This window comes from Nelumbo nucifera, chromosome 7 (genome assembly GCF_055504915.1).
Source record: "Nelumbo nucifera cultivar China Antique chromosome 7, China Antique-T2T, whole genome shotgun sequence".
Classification (NCBI taxonomy): domain Eukaryota; kingdom Viridiplantae; phylum Streptophyta; class Magnoliopsida; order Proteales; family Nelumbonaceae; genus Nelumbo; species Nelumbo nucifera.
In genome coordinates, this window is record NC_142655.1 from 54599851 (window position 1) to 54627615 (window position 27765).

Sequence of the window (27765 nt, forward strand, 5' to 3'; positions counted from 1 at the left end):
TAAACAGGATAATATAAGCATTTTAAAAATTAAGTGACAGGCCAAGACAAGTCAGAAATGCAATAGGTACCTTTCCAAAAAATGCATATAAGTGCTTAAATATGTGGTCCTGGCCTAAAATTAAAAAATAAGCACTCCCAAACGGGGGATTACTTCTTCTGAAATATATAGAACCCAACAACCAAGTGTGAAGCCCTAACTCCTAACCATTTACACGTGCTTCCTGGAGGACTTTCAGATACTGCTGGTTGTATTGCTCAAACAAAACAAAATATACATACAATGGCGGTGGGAGGAATATCATGCCAAAATGAATTTACTGTGAGTTCATGTGACCAAGGAAATTGGCCCCCAATAAACAATTTCATGGATCATATTTATTATTTAGAACAAGTTGATTGGGCCATAAGGACTTAGGGTTGACCAAAAGCAACATGGATTTAAGTATTATAAAATGATTTAACTGTTTATGGAATGGAATGGCGAAATAGGATCCATATAGCTTATCTCTTCTAGTTGGGATAAGGCTTAAATGATGATATATTATTTAAACCAAGTTGAGACTCGAAGGGGCTACAAGGACTAGGGTTGACCAAAAGGAACATGGAGAGAATAGAAATAGTAAGAAATGATCCAAATCCTCCTCATATTTTAACAATAGAAATTCCACTTGGTCTTGTGCACCATCCTACATTATTCAAGCTTTACAAGCTGATTCTGATTTGAGCAGTGGAATGGAAGTAAGGATATGATACTAAACATTCATCATTCATGTAACTGACCCCATCTTGTTGAGACAAGGCTTAGGACTTGTTATTTAGACTAAGTTTAGCTCCAATGAAGTGTACCCAATTTTAAGATCCTGAAGGTTGAGAATTTAAAGAGTAGGTCTGAGCAGTGGCCACTCGGAACCAGGTTGTAGTGAACTAAGTCCGAGTAACAGTTTGTTTGAGCATCAAAATCCATCTGGCGATTTGGGTCATTGTTGTTTAATGCTGATCAAAGATTTTATATTACCAAGTTGCATACAGAAACGGAAGGATACCAACAAGGGGATGATGCTATATATTTCTTTTCTCTTACAAAAGCTTTACACGAGATGTCCTAAATGATCCTATCATCGCTAGTAAACACTCAAATGAATCATGCTTACAAAAAACAAGAGCCCTCCTGCTCAAGGGCTCTGAAGCTTGGCGTGCAATGAGGAACGGCTATGGCTCATGTTCACTCCCATGATCATCTGATACAGTCTCTTCAGAAGATATTTCCTCTACTTCAGGCCTGTCAATGTTACAAGGGTCTGACTGTGTCTTGCTGGAGTCCCCACTTTCAGTCCGTTCCCTTCTCTCCTTGGGATCCTGACTCCAAATATGTGATAATGGGCTCTGCCCAGCCTTCCGTTTGTTGAATGCACCCTTCAAGCTTGGGCTGTCATCCTGGACGACTGATTCCCGAATATTGGTGAAGGGCAGCTCATTCCTTGGGATGCTAGAGCTTTCACTGCCAGGCGCCGATGACATATGAGGCCCTGGAGCAACACATGATGCAACTAAATGGAGGACTTCAGGTGAGGGGGACAATCCTGCAGCCAGTTTCTTTCGGTGATTTATGTACACTGATGATGATGGTGAACATGTCAGATTTAGATTTAAAGAGGACATGTTGAGATTGGGCTCAATCCAAGGGAACCCTGATGCACTGCTTGTTGATTGTGGCAGCAAGGGCAATGGTGGTGCCAGTGAAATGGAGCTTGAAGCAACATTTTCACCAAACATGTTGTTTTGAAAGTTTTTGCTGGATTCTGCTATGATGTCTGGAGTCACTCGCCTGAGCTTACGCAACCTCCGTTTCTTCTTCTTCAGGCTCTTCCTCGGATCCTTCGGTTGGAAAGGAGGTGGACCTGGGACTGTAAATGGAGGAAACGTTGGCTTCTCTTCACCATAAAGCAAGCGAACAGAATGAGCTATTGCCGAGACAGTAGGAGGCAGTTCAGGTTCTGGAGGTTTTGCAGGAGCATTTACGGCTTCCCGAAGCCAATGAGGAAGTTTGCTTGTTGTGGAACTGCTTCCAGCTACATCATCCTTTGCTGGAGAATGACCATAGTGCAGCCGTTTATTGGGGTCTGGCTGCAACCCAGAGCTGGTGGACTCACCACCGCGCAAGTTATTATGGCAATCACGTAGGAAATTTAGAGATTTGTTCAAAAGACTGGGCAGTTTGGCATACTTGCTTGCAAACTGTTCTTCCTTTTTCTGCAAATCACAGCTGCTTGGGTAATTCACCCCTAATGAACCCAAGCTACTGCTTACCAATGAACTGTGCAAAAATGGCTGTTCCAGGTGTAAGTTTGAAGAAGTCCCTTGTCTATCTGAGGGACCAGCATTTAAATCCCCAGAGAAATTAGGCCAAAACCTATCAGAATTCCGTGATGGAAAAGGTGTGTAGTGCTCATTTGGAAAACCAAAATGATCGGAAGGCTCAACATGTGGCAGGGTTGGTGTTAGGTCCCCATAACCCAGTTGCATGTCAGTCAGATGGGTTCGAAACTTAGGGGGTGGGCAGTGGTCTGTCCCAAGACCAGAAAATCTACTTCCGTGCAATGCGCGTGCCATCATTCCATCAGAAATGCCAGGAAACGAGGTAGACTTTGTTGATTTTGTTGTGGTGTATGTAGCTCCATCAAAAATCTTGAGTTGTTCCTCCTCCCACCTTAAAGAAAGGTCTTCAGAAGTTCTGTGCTTGGAGAACTTTAGCTTGGGGTCTCGAAGCATGGCATCCCAATTACCTCTTCCGTGCCTACGAACACCAATCCAGAGAGCATCAAGTTCATCTTCACACCAAGCATCAACCTTTAATCTTTTCCTGAACATATTTGATCCAGACCCAGTCCTCATCATTATGTTATCCAGAACTTTCTTATGGTTCTCAGGTAACGATGGATATGTGGTCTGCATTTGACCCAAGCCCAATGTGGGTGGCATGTCCCTCACCAAAGTATGTTTTGGCATATCTTGCGGTGCCAATCTGAAATTTGGTAACAATGGCATTGTGGAAAAATCCTGAACAGAGTCATTTGCAGGTTCAGCTCTTGTGCTCAAGGATAAGCTTGGTAAGAAATCTGGAAGGGGTTTGGATACAGTTTTAGCCGAATGAGAGAATTTGGATAACTGGTTATCATCATGTGCTAACTTAGGTGCTGCCATTTTTTCCTGGAAAGCAGAGAAAGCAGCATCTGAATTGTCTAGAGGATCAAGACCTCTTCCTTGGCTTGTCGAGGGAGGATACTGCAGATCGGTCACAAAAGGAATGATAAAACATTAAAATGGAAAGGTTTACCATGTATCAACCTAAAAATTTTACCATATGAAAAATTACTTTAAAAAAAAAACTCCCCTGGGTTTTCTGGCAATCCTATAAACCTCCCATGTTTTGACCCTAACAAAAACCTCCTCTATAGTTTTGAAAAAAAAAAGGTGCAAATACCTCCCTTCCGTTAACTTTCCAGACAAAAAGTAGTGATGTAATGCATAAATATTTTAAAATACCATATTTACCCTTGACTAACTTCATTCAAATGTATATTTACTAAACTATCCTGAAAAGAACAGATGCGCTTGTCTTTATTTCACTTCAGCCTTTTTACCTTACTCCACCTGAAGAATAGAGAGAGAATTACACTTCTAAAAGTTGTCAGGCAGAGTAAAGTAGCAAAGGGTAAAGTTGAAATTTTAAATGGTGAACAATAATGCCTTAAGGGCATTTTGGTAGCTTTAACATCTCCCCTTTACTGAAATGCTAACGGAAGGGAGGTATTTGCACCTTTTCTCAAAACCATAAAAGGAAGGTTTTTGTTATGAACAAAAGACGGGAGGATTATAGGATTGTCAGAAAACCCGGGGGAGGTTTTTAAAGAAGTCTTTAAACAACAAACATCAAGAGTCTTTAAAGAGAGAATATACCTGATTAAATGGGAAGCAACCATCTGATATGACATTTTTGAGTCGACATTGTGGAATATCTGATGCATCTGGTATTGTACATGTATCTGCTGCAGTCTCTCGGCCTTGAAGACCTATATTAACTGAATTTCCAGCACCAGGAGCTAGGCGGAAGGGAAAATCTTGAAACCCCAAACCTAAGCTATTCTGGCCAGAGTCTGATCGTGGTACATTGCAAGAACGAGAATTCCTGTGTGATGATTCTGGTGGATTAGCATTGGGAGCACAGAGCCCCAGAACTGGCAACAGATTGCTGGTAGGCACAGAGCTTGAGTAACTTGTGCTATGGTACTGATGGCTTGGTAAGAAGATATCAGGAGGAAGAGAGCCAGGAGGTCTAACAGAAAGGTCTAGACTGCCCAACATATTTTTGTAACCATGCTTTGAGAACCTCCCCTGTCTCATATTTGTATCGCTCTTGCTCTTTGGTACATCTGAAGGTTGATTGAATTTGTAATCTTCCAAATCAATTACTAAAGCCTTCTCTCTGACAGGTTCAACTGGTTGTTCTGTTTCCTTGTCATCAGTTGCTGTGGGAGGAGGAAGTGACTCAGGTCCAACCTGTTCCTCGACTGGACGAGACCCATCAATTATATTCCTCTGAGCTAGCCTTTCTTTCTGTCTAGCACGGAGCCTAGCACTGTTCAAAGCAATTATCAGCAATTTGTACAGTGTAAGATATTAACTTGAAAAGAAGCACATGCACATCTAATACTGCATAAAAGTCTCTGAACTTACAACTTTTCCTTCAAAGCTCGACCAGCAGGTGTGTATTCTGGCTCTGGGACTGGCTCCGGCTCCTCCTCTTCATTGCCACTCTGCTTTCACATATTAAGGTTACAACTAAGATAAACAGGAATCTTTCAAAAGACAAAACCATATACTGATCAGGAAAAGTAAAAACTATATGGATATGTTTTATTACAAAAATGTGATTACATAAACTAAAAAACTTCAATGTAATGAATATTGAAGAAAACAAAATGAAAAAAAAGATGTATATGAAAGTTATAATCAGGCATTTCATGCCAAACTAATGGCAGTAAAATGCATTGGACTCAAACCGATGTTCAAAAATGAAAACCCTATCAAGAGGTTTCTAAAACAAAAAAAAAAAAAATCTAGTATAATATGATTATGATACTCCTAGAGTACCAAAACCATGTCCTTGTATATATTATAATGCTAAAGTGAGTTACCTTACAATTAGCATACAGATTCAATTTTTGAGATGGACTGCAGGGCTTTTTACTACACTTGGATTCTAAGAAATGAATTTATTTCCAAAGGCGCTTGCAGATCAACAGTTAGGATCTTAGGGAATCTAGTTCACTAACCCATGCATAGGCCTATTCTTTCCCAAATCCCAATGCATTACCAGTACCCAAAGTTCTGCTGTTAAGATCCAATATGATGCAAGTTTAACTAATACTTCATTGGGTAGACATGGTAATAGTATGCTTCTCTAATGCTAATTCCTTTCTAATGGCTGCAGGTGCAGGTCTTTTTGTGGTTCAGGCTGGAGCTGTTGAAACCGAATTAAAGACTATTCAGGCTGCTGTTTTGCTTCGAAGGAAAAATCTTGGAACTCGACAGTCATACAAACCAAATCCTTGGTGTTGTCACTGTGAGCAACACAAAAGATTCTCTTGATCCCTGGTCCTGTCTTTCTATGTATATATATCTAGAGAGGCCAAAAAGCTTGCTCATGTGGTAGCCAAATATAAGAAACTGCTCCAAACCTTGAGCGCCACACTCAAACAGCCTCTTCAACCCGTAACTGGAAACTCTCTAGTCGGCTAGGGTTTCGAGAAAAATTCTGCAATCCCACTTTCTTTGCAATATTCGGCCAACTTCTGACTCTCCAAACCCTCTACCAACTAGGCAAAATCTCTGACTGATCAGCAATTTATCTCTCCATACACCTTTTGATTAGAAAAAAAAAGGTGCATGGGAAAAAAAGAAACAAAAAAGGAAAACGAAGGAAGACCTGCTCTGATACCAAGATGTGATTCAGACCAATAAGATTAGCAGAAATATTTAGTTTAGAGCAGAAAGAAGGAAGGAAGAAGAGGAATACAACAAGAAGAAGGAAAATTGGAGAAGAAAGGAGAAAGAAAGGAGGAGTTCGATAATCTCCTCTTTCCCCTACTCTAATCTTTTATTAAACTTACTTAAGTTACATAATTTACAAGGAGGTCCTTAGGTAGGCGTCTACATCAACAATACACTTAAAAAACAAAACAAAAACAAAAGGCCCATAAGAAGGCCCAATAAGAAAACATAACAAAAAGGAACTAATAAGAATGACACTAAAGGACTAGGGCCCATTCGGCCTAGTCTCTCTACACAAGACAAACAAGAAACAAATATCTTTCCAAGCTCATAGCTCAAATACTTAGATTTTTGATTATCAACTTCCACCACTACTACATAAACAATGAGAGAATGAGGACCAGGTCATTACAAGAGACATCAATGACATTGGCATTCAGTTACATAGAGAGTACAAATAGTAGAAAATAAGGGTATTTAGGACTTTTTAATTTACTTAACAAGAGATATTAGAGTTAAAGGTCTGGGGTGGGAGGCATAGAGGTGATCTACCTGAAAGACGGTAGATGGTGGTGGAGAGAGGCTTCTAGAAGGCTAAGAGTGAGAGAGAAAGCTAGGGTTTCAGTTGGACAAAGATTACATAGGGTTTTTAGGCAAGAATCCACATAGGGACCCTCGAAGATAACCTATTTATAGAGATCCCCTTGGGGAAAAGAAGGAAACACCTAAAGTTTGTTGGATTTGGAACCAGTAAGTGGCTAGGGTTTCGCCATGTACCCATGCGGTTACACTGGTACTAAAGTTCCCACTTCTTCCCACAGTCCGCATGTGAGCACAAGTGCAGCTACTCCCCCCCTTCTAGAAACTTCACTACATGCACTTGGTGAGAAGTCACCTTCAAAATGTTTTTAAGTGTTGATTGAGGTCATATGATGACGGACCTAGGGTGCACACACAAATGCACGACAAGGTTGCAAGGCACATCTATTAGACGAGGCCATGGCACTAATTTGTGATGAGTGCCTGAGGGGTGAGGTTAGAGAATAAGGTTGCAACAGGAAGAAAAACAATGCCACAAGACTATGACAATTCTGCAATGCGAGATTATGAGGTCACAACGCATTGCAAGGTCATTATTGCAACATGAGCCATATCAAGAAGATGAGTTGGGAGGTCATGTCATGGTGCATTATCACAAGTTCAGCAACCAGAGTTGTAAGGGCAGTAGTGTATTCATAGGAATTTATTGTGTTGGGAACTCGACGTCACTGTCTTGATGTTTTATCACACCACTATTACCCATTCATTGACCACTTGCACAACCACACAGTAGGTCACTCATCGCGGGTGATGTGATGCCCAATTCCATGTGCATACGCTAGCCCCTACTTACTAACAAAAGTATTTCAGTCCATCTCTGTGTTGAGTGTAAGGTCCACGTCCAGCTCCACTGTTGGTACACTACCTCTTGTCTAGTACATAGATCGCTTGGCGCCAGAGTGATTGTTGTTCTTGTGGTGGTGGTTGGTTCTGATGTGACTGGGGTCTTCTATCTGTTTTAGGAAGGTGCTCAACGCATTTCCGCAACTGCAAACAACTAGGGAGAAAATGGTTTTTAATTGTGATGAGATATACCACGACTGCATCCCTTTAACGCACTGCTCGACCAATTCCTTTTCTATTATATGCTCATCATGCATAGTATTGGCTGCTTGCACGACTGCATGGTAGGCCACTCATCGCGGGTGATGTGATGTCTAATTCCATGTACTCACAACAGTATCCAATAATTGGGTAGAGAGTCTACATTATAGCACCCATTCTTCTATCACTACATAATTTCAATCCTCTAATGGCAAGTGCACCAGCAATACTAGAACAAGATAATAAGATTAGATGTTTCCAATATGTTAAATGGGAATTAGAGTCGCACAGTCCCATTCTTGATCAATTTCCTCATCAAAAAATGTAGAACATTCTAAAACCACCAAAGATAAAGGTCTTTGGGTGGGAAGTGATTTACTAAGTGTGCTTACACCTAATACAGGGTTGGATGCTTTCAATATGTTAACTAGAGGTCACACAGTCCCATTCCCAATCAAATTCCTCATCAAAGTTTTTTCTTTTTTTCTTTTTTTCTTTTTTGAGAAATTTCCTAATCAAGGTTATGTAGCACATTCTAAGCCACCAAGAGTAAAGGTCTTCAGGTGGGAAGAGATCTCCTAAGAAAGTTGACACCTAAAACATATTGTGAGAAGGTGGACCCAAGACCTTCAAGCACCAAGGTGTAAAAACTCACGAGTACTATTGATTCTATTGGTGCTAAGTTTCTCTTTTGAAGAGGTTGCACTTTGTCTTTGTTTTTGCAATATGGAGGTAGAGGCAAATACTAAGTGTAAAGAGACTGGGCCGAATGGGTCCTAGTATCTTCTCTTGTAATATCTTTTCTTTTATTGTTGGCTAATGGGCCTGTTATTTCTTTTTGTTTAATCTCTTTATGTTACTGCCTAGCTGGCCGCCCACTTAAGGGCATACTTGTCATTACTCTAACTTTAATTCTTAATAAAAAAGGGATTAGAGGAGAAAGGGAAGATAATTCGATTCTTCTTCTTCTTCCTTCTCTTTTCGCCATCTTCTTCTCTTGTGTTGCTGCTCTTACTTCTCTTCTTCCTTTTTTCATCTAATCTTCAAATTTACACCTAATATTTGAGGACTGATTTACATCTTGGTATCAGAGCGAGTCTATTTCTTCCTTTTTTTCTTTCTTCTTCTTTTCCCATACACCCTTAGATTAAGAGAGTGTATGGAGAGATAGATTCTCTATAGTTCAGAGGATCTCTGGCCTAGTTGGTAGAGGGTTTGGAGAGTTTAAATCTGGCTGGATATTGCCAAGAAGCGGTGTTGTTCTGTTGCTGCCCAAAACCCTAGCCAATTAGAGATTTTCGAAGGTACAGGTAAAGGTGAAGCTTTGGGTGTGGCGCTCTGTGCTTGGGAGGTGTCTTGTGACTCCTAAAGGAGGGCGGTTCAGGTTTGGAAGAGATTGGGAAGTTCTGGTAGGAGCGACTGCATCTTTTCTCTTCCTCCCCAACAACTAGACGGAGTAAAACCCTAGTTTTCAAGCATCTGGGTTCTAGTTTGACTTCAAGTTTATATAGACCAAATTTCTGGTTCTTTGATTTTCGTTTGATTAATGGAGCCATACGGAAGTGAGTTCAAGCAAGTGTCGGTTTCTTGCCTTGGCTCGGTAGATTCCATTTTGACTGGTGTAACCACAATCAAGCTAGATGGGACAAATTATCTTGCTTGGGCACAGTCTATATGAATTTATGTCTATAGTAGAGGAAAACTCGGATATCTCACAGGTAGTAAAGTGAAACCCGAAGAGACAGACCCTGAATTTCAAAAATGGATGCAAGAAAACTATACTGTCATGGGACGGTTGGTCAATTCTATGCAACCTCATATAAGTCAACATTATCTCTGGATGTCTTCGGCTAAGGAGATATGGGACAGTGTTACTGAGACCTATTCACAGAAGTTGAATGTAGCCAGAGTCTATAAGTTGAAAAGTGATGTGAAGAACCTAAGACAGGGGGAGAAGAGTGTAGCAATCTACTACTCTATACTGAAATCCCTATGGCAAGAAATTGATGTTATGGAGACAGTTGTATGGGAGAGTAAGAAAGATGCTGAAATGTATAGGAAGTTGGTGGAGAGAAATAGGGTGTTTGAATTTCTCACTAGACTCAATCCTGAGTTTGACATCATTAGGCAAAATATCCTGGCCAGAGATGAGGTTACTCTTTCCCAAGCATATGCTATGATAAGCGGTGAGGAGAGTAGGCGGCAGGTTCAGTTGCAAGGTCCACCTACAGAACACTTTGCACATGTTGGAATAAAGCCAAAGGGTCCTATTGAGAAAAACGAGCAGATATGTGAATATTGCAAGCAACCGAGGCAAAGAAATGACACTTGCTGGAGCTTCATCCTGAGCTTCTTCCTAATAGGTTTAAGAATAACAACAGCGCTAAGAAGGGCAGTCAGGTAGGAAAGCCTAAGGTAGCTAATGTTGCTACAATACCTGAAGGAGGAAATAAGGAGAGTGAAGAGAAATCAACCATTGAGCAGTTGGCAGCAATGAAGGCGGATTTTGAAAAGTATGGGAGGCTACTAAATCACTTGGAAGCTATTGTTTCTTCATCTCACTTTTCCAGCAACAACACATCATCTTCATCAACATTTGCTCACTTAGGTATTCGTGCTTCTGCAAATCATGCTTCAGTTTCAGGTAATCATAAAATCCCTTGGATTATTGATTCCGGTGCATCAGACCATATGACCAGCCTGTCTAATCTCTTCTGCTCATACCACCTTCTCTTTGGCAAAGAGAAAATATCCCTTGCTGATGGGTCTCTTGCTCCCATCTCTAGTAAAAGAGATATAAAGACCACTGACACCCTTTATTTATCCTTTGTCCTTCATGTCCCTAAACTTAACACAAACCTTTTATCTGTTAGCAACTTAACTAAATCCATGAATTGCAGCATAACCTTTTTTCCCACTTATTGTGTTTTTCAGGACCTGCAATCTCAGAGTATGATTGGGAGTGACCATGAGGCAAACGGAATATACTTACTGGACACACCGGATCGAGCTTTGGGACCACCTCATGGAGTTGCCTTAGAGTCACTTTTGTCTGAGTCTGTTAACAAAGTCTTGTTATGTCACTTTCGGTTTGGTCATTTGTCATTTTCTGCTTTGAGTCATTTGTTTCCAGATATGTTTAAGGGAATGTCTTTATCGAGTCTTCATTGTGAGTCGTGTGAACTGGCAAAGCATTGTAGACATTATTCAGTAAGCAATAATAGATCTCCATCTCCTTTTCATTTTGTTCACTCTGACGTGTGGGGGCCATATCATTTGCCAATTATGAGGGGTTACAGGTACTTTATCCTTTTTATTGATGACTACTCTCATTACACTTGGATTTATCTCATGAAATCAAGGGATGAAATACCAGCTATTGTGCAAAAATTTCATGAACTCGTACTCACCCAGTTTAACACTCGTATCAAAACATTCCGTTCTGATAATGCTAAGGAGTATTTTGAGAGAACCCTCTCCACCTATCTTGAAACTTTTGGGGTTATTCATCAAAGTTCTTGTTCCTACACTCCACAACAAAACGGGGTGGCAGAAAGGAAGAACAGACATGTGGTTGAAGTTGTCAGATCCCTCTTGTTTGCATCCCATGTTCCTATAAAATTTTGGGGAGATGATGTTCTTACTGCTACTTTTTTTATCAACCGTATGCCCTCCCGAGTCCTTGACTTCAAAACCCCCTTTAGCCTTCTCTTCCCGGATGAGGATATTTTTTCTCTTCCTCTCCGTGTTTTTGGGTGCACTTGCTATGTGCATTTTAACAGTCATCAAAGGCACAACTTTGAACCTAAGGCTCATAAATGTGTTTTTCTGGGATATTGCTGTTTTGATCCAGTTCGTGGCACCCACTTTGTATCTCGGAATGTCACCTTTGCTGAGTTGACTCCTTTCTTTAGCATTTCTCCTGAGGGGGAGAAATCTAAAGAGCCCTTTGCTATGTCTCCAGCTATTCCTCTTCCCATTCCTCTTGAGTCCTATCATGAGGTGTCTACTTCTCCCACTGGACCTACCTCCGATATTCCTATTCCTCCTCCTCCACCTCATTCTCCTATAATTCCTCCTCCTCCTGTTCTCCAAAGGTGGTACCAAAGGCAGAGATTCAGACATGGGCAGGTTGTTTCCACTCCTACAGAAGAGCCTCTTGCTCCTTCCATCATTACTGAGGTAACAGGTCAGCCATCTTCTGACCCATCTACAACTTTCCCAGACCTTGACCTTCCTATTGCTCTCCGCAAGGGCAAGCGAAAGTGTACAGCCCATTGTATCTCCAAACACCTGTCTTACAGCCTTCTCTCTCCTTCCTACTATTTTCTTGCATCTGTTTCTTCCCATGTGATACCCAGGTCCGTATCGGAAGCCTTATCTCAACCTGAATGGAGGGATGCTATGATGGCTGAACTGGATGCTTTGCATAAGAACCATACTTGGGATATTGTTGACTTGCCTGAAGGGAAGGAACCAGTGGGTTGTAAAAGGGTGTCTACCATTAAATATCACTCAGATGGCTCTATTGAGAGGTTTAAGGCTAGGTTGGTTGCTAAGGGCTACACTCAAATGTATGGCATTGACTATCTTGAGACATTTGCTCCTGTCACTAAGATGATCTAAGTCAAGGTTTTGTTATCTCTAGCCGCTACTTTTGACTGGCCCCTACACCAGTTTGATGTTAAAAATGCCTTCTTGAATGGAGACCTGCATGAAGAGGTCTATATGTCTTTGCCTCCAGAGGTGTATGGGAAGGAAATGCAAGGCAAGGTGTGTAAACTGCAGAATCTATTTATGGTCTCAAACAGTCTCCTCGGGCTTGGTTTGAGAGGTTTAGGGCTGCTCTTGTCTCCTTTGGCTACACACAAACTCAATTTGATCATACCCTGTTCTTAAAGAGAAATGGCTCTCTGGTGACCTTCTTGATAGTTTATGTTGATGATATTGTGGTCACGGGTAATGACACTCAGGAGGTCAGTAAACTAAAAAGGTTTCTCAACTCTGAATTTGAGATCAAGGATTTGGGAGATCTTTGGTATTTTTTGGGCATTGAAGTTGCTAGATCTAAGGGTGGTATCTTCATTTCTCAGCGTAAATATGTCCTTGACCTCCTTGCTGAGACTGGTAAACTTGGAGCTAAACCAATCTCCACTCCTATTGATCCTAATCATAAGCTTTCTGCTACAGATGGTGAGTTTTTATCTGATAAGGGGGTGTTTCAGAGACTGCTTGGGAAGTTGTTATATCTTTGCATGACTCAGCCAGATATTTCCTGTGCAGTAAGTGTTATTAGTCAATTTATGCATTCTCCCAAAGATACTCGTTTAGCTGTTGTTGAAAGCGTTCTGTGTTACTTGAAAGGTACTCCAGGGAAAGGTGTTCTGTTTGCTAAACATGGACACATGAAACTGGAAGCTTTCACTGATGCTGATTGGGCAGGATGTATTGATGATAGGAGATCCACCTCAAGTTATTGTGCTCTGGTCGCTGAGAACATTGTTTCATGGAGGAGTAAGAAACAGTCTGTAGTTGCTAGATCCTCAGCTGAAGCAGAATACAGGGCAATGGCACATGGTGTGTCAGAATTACTGTGGCTACGATCCCTTCTAGAAGAATTGGGGGTTGACTACAAGAAGCCAATGATGCTCTACTGTGACAATCAAGCAGCTATCAACATTGCACATAATCCTGTTCAACATGACAGAACTAAGCACATCGAGGTTGATAGACATTTTATAAGGGAAAGAGTTTCCTCAGGAGAAGTTTGTTTGCCATTCATCACATCAGACAAGCAATTGGCTGATATCTTGACCAAGGGAGTTCCAAGAGGGAAAATGACACACTATATAAGCAAGCTGGGTATGATTGACGTCTATGCTCAGCTTGAGAGGAAGTGTAAAGAGACTGGGCCGAATGGGTCCTAGTATCTTCTCTTGTAATATCTTTTCTTTTATTGTTGGCTAATGGGCCTCTCTTAATGGGCTTGTTATTTCTTTTTGTTTATTCTCTTTATGTTACTGCCTAGCTGGCCGCCCACTTAAGGGCATACATGTCATTACTCTAACTTTAATTCTTAATAAAAAAGGGACTAGAGGAGAAAGGGAAGATAATTCGATTCTTCCTCTTCTTCCTTCTCTTTTCGCCATCTTCTTCTCTTGTGTTGCTGCTCTTACTTCTCTTCTTCCTTTTTTCTTCTAATCTTCAAATTTACACCTAATATTTGAGGACTGATTTACATCTCTAAGATATTGGTGTGAAGCAAAAGTGATAGAAGGAAGAAGCCATGGTGGTATCAGCATTGTATCAGAGGCTACATTTGCTCTTCTGGAACAGGAAACCTGCCAATAAGTTATCAGGAGTGGGGTGGAAAGAGAAGAATTTGACCTAGGGCACAACCCTACCCAATTAGTCTACTTTATGGGTCTAAGAGCAGCATGATGGATCAGTCCAAGGTTTCCTCTTGATTCTTCTTTTACATTTTTTCTTCTTCTAATTGTATCTTTTCTGTTATTTAATAAACCTTGTTTCTTCTCTAGTTACAAATCTATCAAAGAAGGCTCAAACTTCAAAAATAAGAATTGGTTACAACCTACTGATTTATTGCCTCAGTGGTTTGACACCACTTCTTGACTCTTTTAATGTAAAATTGGGATGGCCAGTGACTCTATACACTTTATAAAATGACAAGCATCCAATATGCCTCCAAAGAAGGGAAAATATCATATGGAATAGTATCTCTTTGGTTATTTCGTAGATAAAACAGCACCAGTTCAGGACGTATATCAGCACAGAGCCAATTCAGTAATTACTTCTGATAATTTTTATGGCATTTTTTTAAACATAATCCTATGAGTTCAGTTCATGTCTTGTGTTTGAAGCAAGATGGACACTGCCAGCAGAAATCATAAACCTTTTTTGACTCTGATTCTATCATTTCAATACAAGGGAGAAATTATGTTGTGAAATGCAAGAGTAGCCATTCTATGGACAGTATGGGAAAAAAGAAGTGAGCAAGAAAAGAGAGGAAGTTCTAACAGATGTTGTCACTATTAGGATCACTAATTGGGTGAGGACCACAGATGAGTTCCAAGGACTTCAACAGGCAATGTGGTGAGAAGCTGGAAAGTTATGGCTGCTTCATTAGTTCATGGAGCAGTTAGATCCATGATTCTACTTCCACCACAAGGAGCTCTTAAACTTAATTTTGTTAGTTTCTCTTGTAAGAGCCTTAGCCCTTTGGGCATAGGAAAGATTTTCAAAAATCAAATATGCAGGAGTGGAGCTCCAGTTTTGGCCCCATAGGACAGGGAATTCCGTCCATTCTGAACTCCTTCCACAGCTACAGAGTTTACAGATAATATATGTTTTAGGATATATTTCAGTTTAGGTAGAAGGGGCTCTCAGGCACTTACCGGATGATGAGCATTAAAGTGAGAGATTCATGCATAGTTGTCAAGACGTCTAGGCAATTCTGGGCAATAGTGGTGCCTAGGCATCACCCAGGTGATGGAAATAAAAAACAGTATTTTTGCTTATACTCTAGTTTTCTATACCATCAGCATTCATATCATTTGAAATAATAGCATTCTCTTTATTAAGAAAATTAAATTTCCTACTTCAAAAAAAGAACATTAAATTTCCTCTCAAAACATGGGAAGCCATCGTATCTAAAAGATATAAGTATTTTAAATAATATAAAATTCAATATTTTCAAAAACTAAAAGAATCACTTTATACTTTAATTCTTTCCTTCTTTTTATCTTCTTAAAACACTTTGATCTTTAAATTTTCAATGGAAAAACTTAAAACAAAGTATAAATGATAGATAATATATAATAAAATGTATTAAAACAAATATCAATAACATGTAGCAATATGAATGATATTTATAATAAGGAGCTCACCTTGTCATTTTCTTGCCTAAGTGGGCACCTAGTTGCTACAAGTCAAGGTGTTTAGGCAAGGTGCCTAGTCACCTAGGCAACACATTGACAACCATGGGTTCATGAGATTATGGACATTACACTTGATCCAGGTGTTTGGCATCCAAAGGGAAACAAAACATTTTGCTGAATCCAAAACTTGGCAAATGAATTAGTTTTCTATGGGTGTATGGAGGGTTGGATCATAGTTATCATGGCGACGCCTAGGCGGTCGCCAAGGCGACTAGGCGGTTTTTCATGGTTGCCTTGCCCAAACGTCATAAGTTTTGCATATTAGGCACCCGCCCAGAGACTTAAGCGGGCACCTAGGCGCCTAGGAGGGTTTGCCTACATTCATCTAAAAAACTATTTTTTTTTATTTATCGTTTTGATATTTTTTAAAGTTAAAATAAATCTGGTTATTGTTTTGATATTTTAAAGTTATTGTTTTATTCTTTTAAAATAAATCTGGTTACATGATATGGTTTTATTATTAAGACCAAGTATACAGCTTGCTTTTTCCCCAGCCCAACTTCATCGCACCTCAGCTCCAGCAGGTAAGTTCTTCATTAAAAAGTTAATTGATTTCATTAAAAAGAGAGAAAGGTACACAAGGTGTACAGATACAAAACAGGGATCAGACCCCTGGGAATTACACAGGAGGAGTTTTATCACAATACAAGGACTCCAGAGTAGCACCTAATTTTGCTAATCCATCTGCAATGGCATTTAGCTTCATTGGAATCCAGTACAGAGAAGCATTCGTAAGAGCCAATAGATCTCTTGCCTCTATTAAGAAGTGACTAAGTCTTCATAGTCCAGCTTCATGTTGTCCTAACCCTTTTAGAGTGATTGTTGAGTCACCTTCGATGGAGAAGTTCTGAATACCCAATTTGCTGACTAGGCGAATCCCTGTAAGAGCTACTAACACTTCAGCGCTAGTAGAGTCGGCTATTCCCAGATTATGGGCAGATGATCTGGAAAATAAATCTTTATTATTCTCTGAAATTTATAGAATTGTTCTATGAATTTTTCTTGAATTTTTGGGCTGCACATGTGATCGAGATCGAATCTTTATGATGCCAAGAATGGCACACCCTACGATTTCTCTTCTATTCAATTCTGGTCTGTAAATAATTTTTTTTATTTTTAGATAAATTGTATAGAAATTTGATGTGATGTAATAATAGAAAAATTAGGTTTTTCTATTTTATTTCCATCTGGAGATCGTTGGAGTGCACAATAGAGAAGAAGAAATTTTCACAAAAACAAGTTCTGCGATCTGCAGTTTTTGCAGATATCAATTTTGCAATCTGCATTAACTGTTCTTTGCAGGTTTGCAGGATATCCAAGAAAATCGCAGTGCAACCCTCTGATATTAGTTTTTGGATAATTTGATTATCTTGAATTAATTTATTTTCAGATCATTATTCTTGAATTAAATCTTGAACTGGACACCAAAACTTGGGCCGATTTACAACAGATTTGGTCCAAACTATTGGTTCGATGGGGTTGGTTTTTCTAGCCCTAATTCGATTCAGGCCAGAGAGTTGATGGCCCACTTCAATCTTTAATTCGGCCCACCTCTGTAAAACCTAATTTTAATACGATAAAAACTGAATCAGCCCTAATTTAGCTATATGGGCCGAACTGCCTTTTGCAGTACAACCCATATACCTAGATAATGTTAAATGATAACATTATGGGCTCTGTTGGGCTGATACTGATTTACATGGGACATAAGTACTTGACCCATGATTATTTCGATAGTAGCTCTTTTGCACACCATGGCTGAATGCACATCATTGCCATGGTGTCCATAAAATCATTGGATGATCTCCCCGTTTGGTGGGCCCCACTTCAGCTTCCTCCCCAAGAGGAACCGTACAGAACCCTAGCCGTTTAGGGCCCATTTAAATCTGGCTTTGAGAAAGTCAGTGGGAACCACTTTGGTTTGACCTAAATAAAACTAGGGCATAATATTTCGTTCCCTCCACTGAAATATGAGTGCATGTAATAGGGAGATTCATATGATGAACTCTCTAAAGGTCTTCCATCATTAACATGAAGATGGGTCCTTTAGTAATGAGGAAATGCACCATAAAATTGGGCTATCCATTTGCTGTTGGATCTGTTGGATTGCTTCATAAGATGATAGGGGCATCATAGACCGATGTGGGAGGGGCCTATCCTAAAATGGAAGACTCTCTCACGGTACCTTGGCGTTCACGAATATGATGGGTAAGCACTCACTAGATAGAAGGGTTTAACCTAAAATGGCAATGAACCTTGTCTGACAGAAGTCAAAGGGAAAGCTCATGAGATGAGTGGATGTGATCCTTCGCAGAAGGTGGTGGGGTTATGCAGCTGAAACAGTTGGCTCCATGCACCCTATGTGGTTTCCCACATTTCCAGAGACATAGTTCGCAGCCTCCGTCACTGAGATAGGAGGGAAATCTCAGAGATGAACAAATGGAAATGGAACATAGATTAAAAACCATATCTATGTAGATAACATGAATCAAATCAGGTTGTGGACTAATATTTGCTTTGCCTTTTATCAGAAATGGCAAACAGACAATTCGCCAAACTGTTGGACGATAATAAGCTTAAGGGCCCAAATTACGTTGACTGGTATCGTAACCTTATGCTGGTCCTGGTGTCTGAGAAATTGGACAATGTTGCTAAGAACCCTGCTCCAGATCGTCCGGGTGATAGGGCTTCTGAGGCCTGCAGGAGGGAATATCAAAAATGGGAGAAAAACTCTCTTGCCCGATGCTATATCATAGCCTCCTTAGACAATCAGATACAGCAACAATTCGATCAGATCGAACTGTCCAAAGATATATTGGATGGTCTAAGGACAACGTATGAGGAGCAGAATCGTTCTACTCGTCAAAAGGTCCTAAAACAGTTTATAACCGCACAAATGTCCAAGAACCAGCTAGCTCATGACCATTGTCTTAAGATGATGGGGTACATAAATGAACTGGAGGCTCTTCAATCTGGGCTAGATCATGTCACCAAAGTTGATGCCATCCTGAACTCTTTGCCTCCTTCCTTCAATCAGTTCATCATGAATTACAATATGAACAAACTAAATGTTAACATCCAGGAACTCAACAATATGTTGCAGAGGGTCAAGGAACTGATAAAGAAGGATGAGACCATTGCCATGCTTGTTGAAGGTGGCAAATTGAGCAAGAAGAAGAGGAAGGCAAAGAAGAAACCTTAGAAGAAAACTAGCAAGTCTAAAAGGCAGAGGAAGGACAAGGCATCAGATGTGCGTCACTTCTACAAACAAGCCGGCCACAAGAAGAGGAACTGGTCTCAGTACCTGGAGACCAAGAAATAAGGTAACTTCAAATCCTTTGTCACAGAAACCAATATGTTGGTGACTTCTGCTTCCAGGTGTATTCACTTCGGGGCTTCTACTCATGCATGTAACACATTGCAAGGGTCCAGGACAAGCAGAAGACTGAGTGATGGTGAAGTAATTCTTTACTTGGGGACTTCTGGAAGTGTTGCAACTACAGCTATAGGAACTGTAGAGTTGTATTTCAGAGAAGGAATAATTACATTAAAAGATTATCTTTATGTACCCAATTTGAGAAAAAATTTGATTTCTGTTTCAAAACTGTGCGGATAGATATTCTGTTCCCTTTAGTAATATGATTACTATCAAAAGAAATAACAAATTCCTCGCATACGGAGAACTTGAGAATGGTTTCTATGTTCTCCATCCTTCTCTGGAAACAAATATAACCGAAACTACGTTGGATAATAACCCTAGAAAAGAACCCGTGATACAGTTAATCCCACGTGCCTGTGGCATTACCGACTTGGCCACATTAACATAGATCGTATCACAAGGTTGGTAAAGGATGGTCCTTTGGATTTTCTAACTGTAGAAGATCTTCCAACCTGTGAACCTTGCCTTCAGGGTAAAATGACGAAACGGCCATTTAATGGTAAGCCTGAAAGATCAACAGGCACACTTGACCTTATACATACTGATGTATGTGGTCCCCTGAATGTTAGGACACGTAACCAACACGTTTATTTTATAACATTTACCAATGATCACTCTCGGTATGATTATGTGTACCTAATGAGACACAAGTCTAAATCCTTTGAAAAGTTTAAAGAATTCAGGCAAGAGGTCGAGAAACAGTTGGAGAAACACATTAAAGCCCTACGATTAGATCGAGAAGGCGAATATCTCTCTGACGAATTCGGGGACTACTTAAAAGAAAATGGGATAGTATCACAACTAGCTCCTCCTACTACACCACAATTAAACGGTGTGTCAGAAAGGTGGAACTGGACTTTATTGGATATGGTCCGATCACTTCTCGTACACTCAGAATTACCCACATCATTTTGGGGTTACACATTAGAGACTGCGATATATGTGCTGAACCGGGTTCCAACCAAATCCATTCCGAAGATTCCCTATGAGCTTTGGACCAGTGAGATACTTGAAGATTTTGGGTTGTCCGACACATGTTAAAAGAACAAGTGCTGACAAATTGGAATCTAAAACCAATCGTTGCCTATTTGTAGGTTACCCGAAAGGCTCTGTAGGGTATTTATTCTATGACCCATGAGAACAGAAGGTGTTCTGTAATCGAAATGCCCATTTCTTGGAGGAAGATTACATCCTGAACAATCATCGTCAGGAAGTTGTCCTTGATGAGGAGAGCTCAGGAGTAATGGGAGATGTCCCACAAGCTCCAGTTAATAACCAACCTAGGAGATCTACCCGGGAATCCAGGCCTCCAGTTTGTTACGGCTATGACCAAGAAAGTTACTTGGTGGAAGCCACGACTAGTGAGAAGGATCCTGTAACTTATATGGAAGCTATGCTGGACTCAATGGAGACCAATGGGGTGGTAGATCTGCCCCCTGGGGAAAAAGCAATTGATTGCAAATGGATTTATAAGAGGAAGAAGGGCCCCGATGGTAATTGAGACCTACAAGGCTCGTTTTGTGGCGAAAGGGTACACTCAAAAAGAGGGAATCGATTATGAGGAAACCATTTCGCCCGTGGCCATGCTTAAATCCATTAGGATCCTACTAGTTGTAACAGCGTACCATGAGTACGAGATTTGGAAAATCGATTCATATATGGACTTAAGCAAACTTCTAGGAGTTGGAACATCCGGTTTGACTCTACTGTCAAATAGTTTGACTTTGAGCAGAATTCGGATGAGCCCTGTGTTTACAGGAAGACCAGTGGGGATAAGGTTACGTTCTTGGTTCTGTATGTAAACGGCATTTTACTCATTGGGAATGATGTAGGAATGTTGAATACGGTGTAAATATGGCTTTTACAGTAATTCTCCATGAAAGATCTTGAAGAAGCCTCTTACATCTTGGGACTTCGACTCTATAGAGATAGATCAAAGAGGATAATAGGATTATCCCAGTCTACTTATATTGGCAAAATAGTCAAGAAATACAATATGGAGAACTCCAAGAAAGGAAATGTTCCTTTCAGGCATGAAGTCACTCTCTCCAAGGGTATGTCTCCCAAGACACCTGAGGAGATTGAGGGAATGAAGGAAGTTCCCTATTCCTCTGCCGTAGGGAGCATCATGTATGCCATGCTGTGCACTCGGGCAGACATTGCTCAGGCCGTGAGTGTGGCAAGTAGATACCAATTTAACCTAGGACAAGAGCATTGGACCGCTGTGAAAAACATACTGAAATACCTTCGAAGACAAAAGAGTTTTGTCTGGTATACGATGGTAGTTCACTACAGATCCTTGGGTATACCGATGTCGATTTCCAGTCAGACCCAGATGATAGAAAGTCTACATCTGGATACATATTTACGGTGGGGTCCTGTGCAGTTAACTAGAAAAGCAGCAATCAAGGGTCCACTGCAGATTCCACAACCGAGGCCGAATACATTGCCGCAAGTGAAGCTGCCAAAGAAGTCGTAATTCCATCCAGCACATCACCCATTCCATTGTTGTGTGACAACACTGGAGCCATTGCTCAGGCTAAGGAGCCACGAGCTCACTCGAAGTCAAAGCACATCGAGAGGAAGTACCATGTACTACGGGAGATAGTTGGAAGAGGGGACGTCCTGATTCAGAAGGTAGCATCAGCGGAAAATGTGATATGAAATACTAAAAGGAAGTATATAGGCATGTTTGCAAGAGAAGCCTTTATGAGGGTGAGTCTGCCCCCTTTTGAGAGATAGCAACATTTCAAAGTAGCTAATTTCTTTTCACATTTTTCCACCACTAGCTCCCAGAAATTTGGACTTTTTGGATTCCCACCAAGGGGCAATCCCAAATAAGATAGGGGGAAATTTTCCACTCGGCAGTTCAGACTTTCCTTGAAACTTTCCAGGAGGGAATCTTCAATTTGGTTTATAGTTTATAGGCTACTCTTTGAATAATTAACCTTCAACCGGAGACTAATTCAAAGCATTGAAGCACTATTTTCATACTTATGATATTCTCCAAATCTGCTTCTAGGAACAAGATGACATCATCTGCAAATAAGAGATGAGAGATATTTATAGCATCTCTTCCTACCTCAAACCCCTTAATTAAGTTAAGGCTTTTGGCTTTCTCCATGAGCTGGCTAAAGATATCCGTCACCAAAGTGAAGAGGAACGGGGATAGAGGACAGCCCTCTCGGAGACCCCTACTTGCTTTAAAGTAACATTTGGGCTCTCCATTGATCATGATCAAGAACCAGGTTGAACTTATACAACCTTTCATCCACTACAGCCACTTTGTTCCAAAACCCCTCAATTTCAGAACTTGGAGAAGGCAGTCCCAATCTACTTTGTCGTAAGCTTTTTCCAGATCTAGTTTCACAAGTAGGCCCATCCTTCCACTCTTTCTTCTATCTTCGACAACTTCATTTGCAATTAGGATGTTGTCTACAATTTCTCTTCCTTTCATGAAAGCAAACTGATTTGGAGAAACCACCTCTTTTAGGATTTCTCTAAGTCTTTTTGCTAGAACCTTTGCCAGGATTTTGTACACACTCCCAACTACACTTATTGGTCTAAAGTCTTTCACTTCCAAGACACCATTTTTCTTTGGGATGAGGTAGATAAATGTAGAGGTATTTCCTTTGTTTACAACTGTCGTAGAGTGGAAATCCTTAACCAAAAGATCTACTCTTACAACTTCCCAACATAACTGAAAAAAGAAGATTGGGAAGCCGTCGGGTCTAGGGGCTCTATCTCCATCCATCTCAAATACTGCTTCTCTTATTTCTTGCTCCTCAAATTCCCTTTTGAGCCATTTTCTCTATCTTCTGCTAGAGTCGGCCCTTCCCAACTTCATAAAAATAACTTCCTACCACTTTCCTTGGAGTAAAGATTTTTGAAGTGGTTAAGAAACGCTTCTGTGATTTCTTCATCATCTTCCACTTCCCTTTGGTCCACCTTACTTTTTGAGATGAGGTTCATTCTATGCCTATCCGACGCATAGCTATGGAAGAATTTTGAGTTATTATCACCTTCCTTTAACCATTTGACTCTTGACCTTTGCCTCCAAAAGATTTCTTCTTGTTTGATTACCTTTTACCAAGAATTCCTTAAATCATCTCTCCTCTTTCTTCCTTCTTCGTCCAGAACTCCCGATTGCTCCCCATTGTCCAGATCTTCCAACTCCAATAGGATGGCACTTTTTTCCTCTACAAATGATTTAAATTCTTCTCTCCTCCAGGCTTTTAGTTTTCTTTTTAGGAATTTCAGCTTTTGCAATAATCTGTGTCCAGCCCAGCCCTCAACTCTACATTCCTCCCACCAGGAGGCTACATTTTTGTGAAAATCTTTATGTAACCTCCACATTTTCTCCAGTCTAAAGGGGGGTTTACCTTTCAAGTGTTAGACAATGTATGCCCTTAGCTCTAATCGGCATGATGTACATTATGACATTTATTGTAAATGAATATACATATTTGATTCATGTTATTATGGTGTGTTTCTGTGTAATACCATTAAACTGGACACATATGAGACTCGTGTTAGTTTAGAATCTTCACGGCCGTTGGATAGATCTGGGGAGATTTATCCTACCAAGGTTGACACTGATGTACCGCCAAGTTGGTTGGGGTGGCTTGTCTCAACTGCCAGGGTGAGACCTGAGGTACGTGCAATGTGGGTTTTCTTGAAACCCTGAACCGGACCAAAATTCCAGTATTGCCCTGGACCTTGGAGATAGATGGGCAAAACTGGAATGTTACACCTAACCCCTAAACTCGATTATGATGTTGCACTAGGTGTCGGATTAGGCTATCTTTGATATGCCAATCAGTGAGATCCTTAAAGGGGGTCAAAACCTAGGTATGTTGAGACAGTCCGAGAATTCATCTGAGTGGGTGATCATAGTGACAGGATCAGCCCCTTTATCAGACAAAAGTGAATGATCGGGGATGCACTCTCTCTGATAGAAACCTAAACTGCCAGCAGTTGATTTCAACCGTTGAAATTTGTTTTTGCAAAATATATTTATATAGAAATATACATATATATATATATATATATTATGGTTTCAAAATGTTTGCAAAAGGTTTTAATTCCCGGGATCCATGTGAATAGAGAATGCAGCACTACACCTTGCAGTCGAGGGAGAGGTCCTCTCTTGTCGGGCAGTGTTTGATCATTATGGGCTAAGAGATTAAGTGTAAGACCATTGAGGGTTATACCTGATGGGCTAATCTTGCATCTGTCCACAGTCCTTGGGCCTTCATAACATGGTTGGACCCAAGGACCATTTAGTGTAAGTGTTGGGCCTATTAAGAGTCCATAGTGATGGACTCAGGGGTTCACTGTATTCAACAGTGAATTCGGCCAGGCCTTGTAACAAAGGCTAGGCTGAATCCATGTAGCTGATGTGTAAATCAATGATAGGGTCCCACGCCATACAAAGAGAGCCAAGCTAGCCAGCATTAAAGAGGAAGTGAGCATGAAAGTTTAATGGGCCTAAAAGCCCATTTCGAACTGGGTTAATTAGATTAATTAAATAGGAGTGGATCAGGGATTTGGATCAGCAGATAAGATAAGGGATTATCCTTATCCACTTAAAGAGTCCAGATCCAAATAAAGATTTGGATCATAGGAACTCCTAATTTGATTAGGAAGGCTAATCTTTATCTGCAGATAAGATAAGGGATTATCCTTATCACTTAAAGAGTCCAGACCCAAATAAAAGATTTGGATAAGGAAACTCCTAATGGGATTAGGAAATTTTCTCTTTAAGGCTATAAATAAGAGAGCAGGGCGAACCTCCAAAGACACATTCGCTAAATACAGAGAGAAGACAACACAATTAGACTGCCCTTGCCTTCTGCTCTATTTCTTCCTACTCTTGCCGCCCCACCTTGTTCGGTCTCCAATTCTTGGATTCGATCAAGATTGGATCTTGATATTGTTTCTTGCAAAAAGAAACAATATAGAAGTTGTGCTCATTGTCTCATTCGATTCTTGCTGAAGAATCACTAGTTCTTGGTGAAGAACTACCTGTTGATCTTGCCTCACCCTAAGCTGTGTCATTTTCAGTGGAGGGAGGATTTGGTACTCTCTTTGGGCGTGAACACCTACGTTGGGAGGATCATTCTTGCGTGGATACCGTATCAAGTATATCCCTCCATTAATTTGGTTTCAGATTTGGTCTAGTTTGGTTACAAGAACGAACCTTGAAAATGCAGTTTTCTAAACTGGGAAGAGGATTCTCGAATGAGAGTAAAGAAATTTTTGAAATTCCGCCCAACCTTCCTACAGGGTTCGGCCATCCATATGATGGATCTCCCATCCCGGATGGGAGTAAGATTTTGGTGAAAATCTTTATGTAACGTCCACATTTTCTCCAGTCTAAAGGGGGGTTTACCTTTCAAGACCATATATTTTCTCAGGACTAGAGGCCAATGGTCTAAAATGCAGTGAGGTCTGATTTCTTGGAGGATATTTGGGAATTTTTCTATCCAATCTGAAGTTACCAGAAACCTGTCTAGTCTGCAGCTTGTTGGGTTTTCTTGAAGATTTGACCAGGTGAACTAGCCACTGTGGAGGGGAGGTCGCAAAGGTTATGTCTTGAGATAAAACTAGAGAAGTCCCTCATGCTTCTAGTTACTTTTCTTCTGTTGGAGTTTTCTTGAGAAAACCTTGTGACATTAAAGTCTCCTACTACCCAAGGGATTTCATCAAATTCATGTAGAGCATCCAGCTCTTCCTAGAGTCTGCGCCTATTTGCAAGAGCGTTTGGTCCGTATACTCCAGTCAAAATCCATCTGAAACCATCACTGTTATTGGTGAAGAGTACTAAGATTGAGAACTCTCCTTTGTCAATTTCAATGCCCGAAACCTCCACTTCATTCCAAGCTATGATAATTCCCCCTGAAGTACCTAAAGCGGGAAGAACAGCCCATTTCTTTCCTCGAATTCCCCAAATTGCTCTCAGAAGCTTCCTGTCCACTTCTTTTTTTGTTTCTTGGAGAATGACTATATCTGGGTTTTCTATTCCCAATGAGTCTTTCACCAAACTTCTTTTTATTTGGCCTCCCAACCCCCAAACGTTCCAACTTAACAATTTCATTAAACTCCAATAACTGATTTTCCCTTGTCCGCCCTAGGCCCTGTTGTCTTTTGATCTGTCAATCCCCATTGAAGTCTCTTTAGCTCCCTTGTAGAATTCAGCTTGCCACTCTTCACAAACTCAACCTTTTGAATTCCATTTTTCCCCTTTTTTGGAGCCTAGATGTGTGAAGTTCCCTTTTCTTCAGTTAAACCCCAATTTTCCAGCTGTCCCAATAACATCTTTTTCCATATTATCATCCCTTCTGTGTTTATGCGAACTATCTTGCCCGTTGACCATCTTTTCTTGGTAGAATGGGTTAAAGCTCAGTTGGGAGTGCTCTTCATCCAAACCTGAAAGACAATGAGGAGAATTAAGGTGAGATTCGAGATTGGAAGATGAAGCAAAAAAGATTGCAGGCAAAGAAGAGGAAGGAGAAGAGGAAACTTTGGGAGAGGTATGTGGTTCTCGTCCTCGATCTCTTTCTAAGCTTGCTGGTCCGCAATCGATCCCGCACTCAGGGTTTACAAGATGTATCTGCTCGAGAATTTTAACGCTTCCCCAGGCTTCCTTCGTAGTGAACAGATCTTTGGCCCTTGAGAGTGCCACCTCTTTGGGGTCCAGTTCGGCCTCCGTCGCATAAGAGCTCATTTCTTCACCTGTGTCGGTTCCGTCTGACTCGAAGGGAGAGGAAGAGCTTGAGTTGTCTGGTGAAGGAGGCCTGTAGATTTTCCTGTTGTGTCTTACTGAGCTAGGAGGAGTTTCAGGAATTGGCTCAGTTAAGAAATTTGGAGTCTCAGTTGGGATTGGGCTGAGGGGGTCTATCTTCTTCAGATTTCAGACATTTTTCCTATTTTTTTCGAAAAAACTGGGGCTCCACCAGTCTTCTTCTTCTCTTTTCCAGATTTTAGTCGAATCAGTCCTGAATTCTCTCTTCTCAGCTCAAACATTTTTTCATTTTTTTTCGAAAAAACAAGGGCTCTGCCCCTATACTCCTCTCCTCCCTTCACTGATTCAGTCATTGTTCTCACTTCTCACTTCAGTTTTTAGCAGTCGAACCTATCATTAATATATATGAATATGATTATATGGCTGAAATCTATAGATTGTATATTTGTAGATTCCATCGCCTAGGCCGCCTGGGCGCCCCATGGTCGCCTAGCCATGCCTAGTCGCCTTGACAACTATGGGTTGGATGTAACCAATATGGGGTTTTTATCTTATTTTCCTTTTTTTTGATAATTCAATGAAATTCGTTAATCAGCAAAGATAAATAGTACAAGGTCCCCAAGGAGAGGCACGAGATGCAACCTCTCCAAGCTAATTAAGTACAGCTTTCCAGTTTATTAGAACAAGTTACAATGTAGCACAAAAAAGACCTCCCTTGGAAACCGCCTGTTTGGCCAAAGAATCAGCCAAAGTATTAGCCAACATGCTTACCCATTTAACCTCAACTCTCATATTACTAGTTAACCACTTTACTTTTTTGACTAGGTCTTTGTAGCCCCAAATGGCATCATCCGGGTTTCAAAGCCACCCCATTACCACTTGAGAATCCCCTTCAACTAGGAGATGTCCCTATCCCACCGGTCT

The 27765-nt window shown here is 40.7% G+C and overlaps 1 protein-coding gene across 4 annotated transcripts in view; it reads right to left on the minus strand.

Annotated features, from left to right (window-relative positions):
• Positions 1-982: 982 nt before the first annotated feature.
• Positions 983-27765, minus strand: part of CHR4 (chromatin remodeling 4) — a 60510-nt gene continuing 33727 nt past the window's right edge. For all 4 annotated transcript variants that reach the window (XM_010262263.3, XM_010262262.3, XM_088891064.1 and 1 more), the window contains 3 exons: positions 4737-4816; positions 3960-4638; positions 983-3284 (listed from right to left, as the gene is read on the minus strand). In XM_010262263.3, coding sequence (XP_010260565.1) covers positions 1212-3284; positions 3960-4638; positions 4737-4816 — 2832 coding nt within the window. In that variant the 3' untranslated portion in view covers positions 983-1211. The remainder of the gene's footprint in view (positions 3285-3959; positions 4639-4736; positions 4817-27765) is intronic.